This window comes from Belonocnema kinseyi, chromosome 10 (assembly GCF_010883055.1).
Source record: "Belonocnema kinseyi isolate 2016_QV_RU_SX_M_011 chromosome 10, B_treatae_v1, whole genome shotgun sequence".
NCBI lineage: Eukaryota > Metazoa > Arthropoda > Insecta > Hymenoptera > Cynipidae > Belonocnema > Belonocnema kinseyi.
Genome location: NC_046666.1, coordinates 72,620,545 through 72,630,580, shown reverse-complemented (window position 1 = coordinate 72,630,580; position 10,036 = coordinate 72,620,545). Strand labels below are relative to the sequence as shown.

At 31.5% G+C, this 10,036-nt stretch overlaps 2 protein-coding genes across 3 annotated transcripts in view; both read left to right on the top strand.

Annotated features, from left to right (window-relative positions):
- The window catches only part of LOC117181762 (poly [ADP-ribose] polymerase tankyrase-1-like), a 21,699-nt gene that overhangs the window by 3,918 nt on the left and 7,745 nt on the right, over positions 1-10,036 (top strand). The gene's annotated exons all lie outside the window — the stretch shown is intronic.
- Positions 7,439-9,913, top strand: LOC117181764 (ankyrin-1-like). 2 transcript variants are annotated; one of them, XM_033374730.1, is made up of 2 exons: positions 7,439-9,376; positions 9,700-9,913. In XM_033374730.1, exons 1-2 carry the CDS (start codon positions 7,458-7,460, stop codon positions 9,755-9,757), a joined length of 1,977 nt encoding a protein of 658 aa, XP_033230621.1. In that variant the 5' UTR covers positions 7,439-7,457; the 3' UTR covers positions 9,758-9,913. The 2 variants fall into 2 exon arrangements, with proteins under 2 accessions (XP_033230621.1, XP_033230622.1); XM_033374731.1 differs by lacking the exon at positions 9,700-9,913 and adding an exon at positions 9,530-9,614.

The window sequence follows — 10,036 nt, the reverse complement described above, 5'->3', positions numbered from 1 at the left end:
TTCTAGTAATAATAAAGTGAAACGGAACATTGTTTTCCAATTTGATTTTGAAGGTTATCACAGCATGGATTTTAAGCAAGTTCTCTGAGCATGACTTTGAAGAAGGTTCTCAAGTACCTGCGGTCTTGACGATTACATTCTCTTGCGATACTCGTGATTTGCGTTCAACAGTTTGGATAAACAGACGATTCCTTTCAAAAAATACTACCATGTATGTAGATAAAATTAAATGGAATAGGAGAAATTGGTATGTTTTACTTTAAAATGTTAAAAAATATTAAAGAACTAACTACAAAATAATTTCGAACAGAAGAATCCAAAAATTCAAAAAAAAAATTTTTAATTATTGTTATGTATTTTAATAAGATTTCACTTAATATAATTTACTTTATTATTAATATCGTATAGAACTTTTAAATTAGCGTACATTCGAAAAATGTCACGAAGATAATTTATTAATCTTGTTTACATCCAATGGAAACCATAACTATAACTTACGGATCGCTTAAAATTCATAATTTTAAAAATGATCAAACTTGGAATTTCGTCTTTGTCGAAAAGTATCCTTAAGATGATTTTCAATTATATTTAATATCTATTCTATATCCCTTTCTCACATTACTCCCATCCCCATTAAGGGAGTTACGCCTAACTCGAAAGGGAAATGACTTAATGATGTAATAATGTTACAAATGTCAATCAAAATTACTTAATATATCAGAAAAGAAGTTTTGTTCTGATTTTTGAAAATTTTGAAAAGCATATAACTTTTTAAATTTCCATCGAAATTAAAAATGCCACCCGGATAATTTGCTATTCTTTTGTCATGTACAATAAAGTTTGAAAAAATGGCTAAAACCTTTAAGAACTGTTGTTCCTAAATTTAAAAATTTCTCTTTCTTTTTGAATTTTAATAAATCGAAAAATTTCATTAGAAAAGTTTCGAAATATATTGGATACCTAGTAAATATTTTAATTGAAATTTCTTAATATATTACAAAAATCTTTTTTCTTTCTACTTTTTTTAAACTTTCAAAATGTTAACAAGTATGTAACTTTTTAAATTTTTTTCAAAATTAAAAATGCCACTAAGATAATTTTCAAGTCTTTTTCATGTATAAGTAACTTTGATAAAAATTCCTGAAACTTAAACAAAATAATTAGTTTTTTCAAATTGTGAAAATACTCTAAATTTTTTTATTTTGGTTGGAAATATCTGGTTAACGAACTTGACCTTTATTTTGGTACCCTAAAAAAGTTGATCAAAGACTGTTTCGATTGGACAGATCCTTCAAAAGTTAGCGTGGCTACCAGTGTTTGACACGTTGCTGCCTGAAAGCGACGCGTTAACGTTACTGACTAAAAATTTGTAACGCGTTACTGTTACTGTTAATTTTTTTAAGGTAGCGTGTTAACGTTACTGAGAAAAAAAAGTAACACGTTACCTTGCTGTCACTTTTTTTTCATTAAATATTTAATACATTTTAATGTCCAAAAATAATTTGGTAACTTTCATTGGAAATTGTAATAAAACTGAATATTATATTTACAGTTAATTAAAATAATCAAAAAAGTAATGGATGTGTCTATAAGATATCTTTTATTCAAACTAATATTAAGTTTATAAATCTATTCTGCAGTCTACTTAAGGCTTTCCATAAAACTTCATATCATGTGATGTGTTTTGTCTAAAAGTATCAATCCGGCAGTTACAGTTTGAATAGAACAGTCTTCAGATTTAGTTTCAATTTCTATATGTTCCGATTCAATCCATTCTGCATCATTTTCTCGTCCATTTTCCTCAAGCAAAATGCACAATTTTTCGGGCCCTCGAGTTTTAAGAATCGACTTCGACTTAATTCTACTTTTTTCTCTTGCCTCATTAATTGAATGCCCTATCAATTTCCTAAGGTAGTATGTTAATATAACAACGTAACGATACATGCGGCCAATTAGAAAAATAGCGTATAAAATGCTGTGTATATCAAAATGAATGTATTATAATTGAGTACATTTTAGACAAGACTTTATGTGAATTGAAATATGAAAAAATGCGAATAGTATGTAAGCGAGATTAATTCTTGAATTAAATTAAATAATTTTTACTGTCGTTGGAACATTTTTGAAGGAGCCAGAGAAGAAGATATTTTTTTACGTAATTGTAAATTTGTGCACCCCCCTCCTCCACGTAAGGGTACGTCGAATTTCATAAACACCCCCACCCCTACTACACTTACGTAATTTGTACACGTCCCCATTCAGGCAACCATGGATTATACAAACAGATATACTAACATACATACAGACAGGCACACATACGCGCAGTCTGATATACGGACATAAAATCGACCAACTTTCATGATTTTCGGACACTGTGAGTGTCGAAACGTAAAGATCCGTTAAAAACTAGAGTGTTGGATTTGAATTCGCCGCCTGTATTTTAGAATCGAGACATGGAGATAATTAGGTATTTTGACTTCAATCAACAGCTAACTTCACTTCGTAGATTGCTGAGGGGAAACAAGGGACCAATGCTCGGGATTCAGTTCATTTTTGCCCTATTTTGCCAATATCTTCGTAAAAGCTATTTTTTCTATATAAGTGTATTTGAAAAATAGTTTTTAATTTTAATTACTATTTAATGAAATTAAAAAGATAATAATTATTATTAATTACCAATATATTACAGAAATAAAGGTTTGTTCTGTGCATTTGATCCATTGTTATCCCCTCAGCTTTTAACGAAGTGAAGTTAGCTGATGGTTGAAGTGAAAATACCACGAAGGAATAATAAGGAGACCCAACTGCCAGTGGGAAGCCATCTGAAACTGGCAATAGAAACATTACCGTAAGTTTTACGCACATTACAGGAAGATCTTAGATTTGAGTGCGCAGGTGCGTAGTTGTCCTCTTCCTATACATGGAAAAGTGTGCGAGTGAGAAAGTTTGTCGAATTGACGTAAGTTAGAGGTTGTGTTCTTTTGTTGATCATCATACGAAAGATTCACAAAATAAATATATAAACAGTCTTTTCGGTACTTGTTTGAAAAATGTGTGAACGAATTAAAATGTCTTGCCACAGTTGCAACTGCGTCTCCTTTATATAGAAAAATAAGATCAAAAAATAAAGGTTAAATTTCTAAATCATTTCTATTAAAATTAAATGACAGGCAAAACAATCAAATATTTTAGACGTTTATTGTACTTACAGTGAAGGCTTTAAAAAAACGAAGTGTATTTGCCTTCTTCGGCGTGTAACTTCGTCCACAATCCGGAACTGACACCTCATGGCTTAGAACACATTTCTGACATTTGCATCAAAACAAACAAACAGAACCTCTCAACTTACGTCAATTTGACAAACTTTCTCGCACTCAAATCTAAGATCTTCCTGTAATGTGCATATCACTTACGGTAATGTTTCTATTGCCAAGCGGGGGAACGGAGTTAGGTCTCCTTATTATTGCTTCGTGGAAAATACCTAATAGGATGATAATAACTGACATGAGTGAGAGAAACAATGCCCGCGTATTGGAGAATGTCGCGCGGTATGTGGACAGTTCGACGTATATGTACTCTCCGCGAAGAAAGGGATCCTTAATCAAATAAAAAACATGTCTTAATGATTCTGATTTATTTACTTAAAATTAGAAAAATGAAAATATACAAGGAAAAATTTGAATAAATTGACGATTAATTGCATTTATGTCTTTAAATATTTATAAACGTTTTCTCCTATCAAGACTTAATTATACCTTACAGAATTATTTGTTAGACATTTTACAGAGCATGAATAGGTAAAAATAATCATATTGTTCAACGTGAAAACAAATGGTATTTTGTCTTGATACTCATTTATATTCTCAAAATACTTTTAATGATTCTTCGTGTGTACAAAAAAATGTATAATTTTTATGTTTTTACCGCAATAGTGATTTCTGAAAAATTTTTTGCATTAAAAAAATTATTTTCACTGAGTATCAATACTGTTAATTTCACATTTTTGGTGAAAAAATTATTTTGGCGTTTTAAAATTAAAATTTTTCGATTTTATCCATATACTACTGCGAAATGACCTAAGATAATCTGATGAGAGAATCGCTCTGATTCCGAAACGTCATCATTGTATATTCTTGAACAAATAGTTTGGAAGAAGTCAATGAAACAATTTTTTTCCTCACCAATACTAATTTGTTGTTTCCCAGACGTTAAATTAAGAATTTTTACATCTTGAAATTTTTTTCATGACTCTATTGCTGTTTTGGGAACACTTCATCTTTAATGAAATTGATAGGTGAAGTTTCACAGAATGTATCAAACCACATGAATTTTTAAAAACTACTATAGTTTGCAAATACTTCACTAAAAATGATAACTATGCTCACCAAGCCCTATTTGTTTTAATATATAATTTTTTTAACTTGCGGAATACTTTAGAGTTATGTCATATGCAAAACTGAAAAACGTAAACGTAAAAAATAAATATTTTAGTACAATAATAATTTTTTTATGATAAAAGCTGATGGAATCTAAGGTTTAGAATATTAAAAACTGGGATATTCGGAATAAGAATTTTACTTTAAAACTGTCCATAAACAGGGTTTAAAAAGGGTCCATAAAATCGGTATTTTGGTTGCAAAAATTTTTTTTCTCGATTCTGTAGCTGAAAGTTATAGTTTAAAAAGAACCTTTTTTTAAAAGTGATTTGCGCGTAATATAAAAATCATTTAACAAAATGAGATGGTGGTAAAACTTTGAAATTTAAGGGGCCAGTATTTTAAAAAAGAAATATTATTTTGCAAACAAGTAATTGTATTTGTTATTTCGCTTTGTTTTATGATGTTAAAATGTAAATTAATTACACAGGCAAAAAAATTGTCATGTGCGGTCAACTGGACCACCATATCTATATATGTTTCTGTGGTCGCTGAATCCGAATCTGATGTCAGAGTTGCTCGCTAATGACAGGTTTTTGTGAAAATGAGCGTTTTTGGCTATTTTTTAAAAACAACAGCATGCTAATCTAACTTCCTAGACAATTCTAGTACTGCGGCTCAAATTAAAGATTAAACCTTTTATTTTATGGTGATTATATTGGAAACATTATTTCCGTCACCTATCTTGAACGGTACAGGTGTTTGTTGTATGCGCGCTCGCTCAAAATGTCGCCCAGTTGACGGAAGTAATTTACTCAATATTCTCAACTTAAAATGAAAGGTTTAGTCTTAAATTTGAGTCATACTAAAATGGTCTAGAACGCCAGATTCGTTCCCTATGTTGCTTGAATAAAAAGGCCGTCATGGTCCGTGTAAATATAATCTCAGGACTCGAATAAAAATACAAAATTCCTAAATTGTTACAAAAAATGTGTCGAACCATGTGAATAATATCATAGTATAAAAACGAATTCTGCAAAGATACCAAAAAATATATGCTTCGGTATTTTCGTTCAAGCTGGTACTGAGGTTTGAATAGAGATAAATATAACCTTTTAACTTCGTCAAAAACAACAAATAAAAACATTGACATTGAAAACAGGTTGTACGCATCGACCCGGCTATGAATACAATGCAACTAAATTCCAGAGGAAACGTCTGGCTGTGCATTTCGAATTGGTGAAAACCCCCATACTTATAGAATACAATAATCCTACCTTTTATGTTGATTCATTTGTGCAATAATTCGAAGAATAATTAGAAGGCGAACTCTCTAAGCTTTAAAATCTCATGTAAATTGTATTGTGGACATGAGCGCCCTCAATTTTGTAGCATCTTTTCATTGGAGTTGGCACCTTTTCATTTAGTTTCTCCGAAATGGAACCTTTTTTCTTGGACACTTCGAGGTGAGCCCTAAATTCTGGTGACAGACATTTTGACACTCCATACCTGATTCACAATAGAAAAAAAATTGAGGTATTTTGCTTGAAAAATATATTTTTCGAGGAGTTATTGCATAAACAAATTTTATTAATCTTTATAATTCTCTTTAAAAAAAGTAAAAAGTTTTCATGATATTTTGTAAAGTTTGGCGTAGATTGAATAAAGTAAGTCGAAACTACGAAGAAAGTCAGATTTAGGATCCCTGTAAGTGGGGAGTGGCACGAGCAACGTCCAAGAATTCGTTAATGTTTGACTCGAATGGAAACTCTTGGACGTTGCTCGCCCCACCTCTGTTTACCAAACACACAGGGTGGTATCATTCCTTACTACTAATTCGTGAATATTCCATGTTTTTTCCCAAAAAATATGGAAAAAAGCTTACAAATTCTTGATTTTATGTGTTTAGAAGATTTTTTTAAATTTAAGGACGAGGGAAATAAATAAATTTTATAAATGGCCCTGATCTCTATAAAAAATTTTTATTTTAAATTATATAGTTTTGAATGACTACTCCTATAATGATCTAATTTTTAAGGACTCAAATATTTATTTAACTATTTATTACATTAGTGATTACAATATAATATTTTCAATGTTTTTGAAAGCTAGAATAAAAAAAATATTTGGAAGTAGTATCTTATTTTGAAGTTATTTAAATTCAACATATGTATTTAATTAGAAGAAGTCCAAATTTTTAATTCTCACAGTAAATACTTGATCATTTGACTTTAAAATTTCTGAATGTTACAAAAATATTTTTAGAGTTGATTAAAAACCAAACTTTTCATAATGGGATTTCTGTCTAGAGCTTAACATCTCTGTTTAATATATTTAAAACAAATCAGTAGAAGAATAATCTATAAGAAAGTAATTTTGTGTAATAATTAAATAAAAAGGTTTAACCGAGAAAAGTATGTTTGCAACCATCAATATACTCTGAGAACTGAGAAAATGTTCTCATTCTTTTTTTTATTTTATTAAAAATAAATAAATATGTTTATTTCAATCTCTTCGAATTCAGAAGAGTTCCACTTTGAATGCTTTATTTTGTAGTTTAGATACTTTAGTTTTGTATACTGCTACCTGGTGTTCTAAGCAGAAATGCTGATTGTTAAAACCAGAATTATGGTTAAGTATGAACTTATTAGAACTTTTATTTGAGTGTGTGGTAGAGTTTACACGTGTAGTTATCGTACCTTAACTTTATATTCAAATTGGATATAATCCGGCGACTTTGTACACTCAATAGAATTTTACATTGATCAGAATTGAATTATATTTTGTTCTCCTTTGACACCATTTATGGAAAGCGTTTAGTTTATTTTGTAAGCAGGTGCAGTCTCTTATGCACTTAGCCGTCTTGAAAAATTTCATATCATCTGCATAAATCAAGATTGGATAGATGAAACGTGTCTTAACATCAAGTAAAAACACAATATGCCAATATTTGTCCATCTGGAAACCCATACGGCGCGTGGGGATGCTTCTTATTCTTCATAGTTTAATTAAAATTTGTTCGCAGTTGCAGTACTCACTGATAAGTTTCTTTAAATTTTACAGCAAACGAAACTTCGCACCATGGGATTACAATTTTCCAGTTTAGGGACTGACAGTGGGTCCCTAATTAATGCTATAATAGAGAACCAAATAGAAGTTGTCCGACAGCACATAAGCAAGGGAATCGATGTAAATAAGTGTGATGACAAAGGCAACTATCCACTTTATACGGCATTCCGATTAAATGATATACCAATAATGGAACTCCTTTTACAAAGCGGAGCTCATGCGACTTGGTGCGATGCAGATGGTACATCTTTATTGCAACTTGCTTTGTTGTCAGGTAGAGGGCGTGTCGTGAAACTTCTTTTAAGAAACAGAGCCGATATAAATGCTCAACCAGGCAGTGTTACATTTGAATCATGCAACAATCTAACCGACTTTCTACTAAAGAGGGCACCCGACTTCAACATTGCTAACACGAATTTCCCCACTGTACTTCAGTTCGCGATGTTGTTTAACACAGATATGGCTGTAAAGCTTTGCTTTCGTAAAGGCTTCCCTTTTGATCCCAACGCTCGTAATCCTGACGGTGACAATGTGCTTAAGAAAGCGGTTGATTCTAACAGTCTGAAAATTGTTTGGAAACTTATTCGCTTGGGTGCTGATATTAATGCAACAAATTCGGAGGGCTCTATACTGTATCAAGCTGTCAGAAAAGGAAATTTAGATATGGTTCGTCTTCTTTTAGACCGCGGAGCTTCCCCAAACTTTATAGCTTATGGGAAAATTCCATTGATATCAGCCATTTCTTTTGGCCAAGTACGCATTGTACAACTTTTATTGGAAAGAGGCGCAAATGCCAATGTTGAAGATCTCAAGGGAAACACTCCACTTGATTGGATTTTTTATAGAATTCGAAAGTTTGGCGAGAAGCGTAGACGTGGAGCTGTACGTAGAAATATAAATGATCCTGCCCATGTCGAGATTAAAGAAAAATATACTAAAATAATAAACCTTCTTTTTAAATATCGTGCAAATGTTCATCTACAAGACGTAGCTGGAAAAACAGTGCTGCATAGAATTTGTAAAAATGGAGATCTGCAAAGTGTTCGACTTCTCTTCGAAAAGACAGTTGACATTGACAGTTATTGCAATAAAAATTGCGACTTTTGGCATCGTCAAGACAAGGAAGTGTGTAATATTATTCGGTTGCAACTTCCCAACAAAAATGTTATAGAAGAAAAAAATGCGTTACACTACAATATAGAAATGACAAATTTATTCCGACACCTTCGTGAGTTTTTCTCAGCTGTAGAAAATGATATTAATGTTAATATCAGAGACAAAATGAGCAAAACTGCGCTACACTATGCTGCTGAAATTGGTTCTACTCAAATCGTCAGATGTTTGTTGACATTTCGAGCTGAAGTGAGTTCTGTTGATGACAGTGGCTGTTCTCCTCTTCGGAATGCCGTAAAATATTATAATAAAAATCCTGTACCTATATTTTTAGGGGCAGCGAAGCGAATCGCAGAAATGATAGCGATTCAGGAAGCAAATGGACAAGATGTTTATAAGCCAGATTTGGAGTTACTTAATAGTGATACGCTGCGAGATTATTTTGCAGAGTGTAAAGAAGAGATTGGAAAAATGAAGGAAAAGAAAAAAGGATGTGAAGGGAGCTTGGTTTGTTTGTACGATTTTTTGTCCCAGGATATAAGGACATTAGGAAAATTGGCGAAGAATACATTCATGATGTTAAGCCTGAAATCGGAGAAGTACAAAAAGGAGTTTCCACTTTATGGTAACCTGTTAGAGACGAGAATATTTTTAGCAGAAGTAAGGAAACTTTTACTACAAGTCAGTGAATTGAGTTTCCAGCAAATAATAATCCAGAATAGGTTGCCGAAACTGCCCGTCTTTTGTATTCAAGAAATTTTAAACTACGCTAAGAATATTGACCTGTTAAATTTTGCAGCGGCTGTAACTCCAAGCCGGTACGTAATAATTTTTAATAAATGTATGTACTTTCTTAAAACTATAAGTATAACGGGTTAGATTGATTCATTCATAAGTCACAGAAAGATTAAGTATGTGCTTCTTGGTTTAATTTGTTTCATTTAGCTGATACGTCTTTTCTATGGTTGTAGATGGCTGTAGTTTTAAAAAGGCTAGGCCGTATTTAATCCACCAGATGTGCCATTAATTTAAAGAAAGTTCTACTACCAAACATTAAAGTATTATAGTTACTATAAATTAGAAAGAAATCAATGTAACCCAATGTGCAATGCCGAATTTAAATTATTTGATTTTTTCACAGTGCAACTTTCGTGTGTACCTCTCACAAATTGGAACCAACCACCATTTCCAAAATTTAATTTCCAGGAGTACGAGAATGACAAAATACCACCGGCGAGAAAGTTTTAATGCTTTTTAAGCCGTTTAAATAATAATTATTTGATGTGAATAAAACTTCGAAATCATTCCTTGTCATTAATGACATCGTTTTTAACGTGATATTTTTCCCTCTGATGTTACTTTTTCTCATCAATAACTATTTATTTTCGAAAAAACAAATATTTTTTCTAATGAAATATACATTTTTGTTCTATTCAGTTACCTCTTTTACCATATTCTTGGTAGCATAATTTTGTAAA

Bases quoted from the DNA above. Each gene is read 5' to 3' on its own strand.
- LOC117181764 (XM_033374730.1), top strand. From the start codon at position 7,458: ATGGGATTACAATTTTCCAGTTTAGGGACTGACAGTGGGTCCCTAATT. The intron at 9,377-9,699 runs GTACGTAATAAT...ATTTTTTCACAG, and splicing joins GCGGCTGTAACTCCAAGCCG to TGCAACTTTCGTGTGTACCT.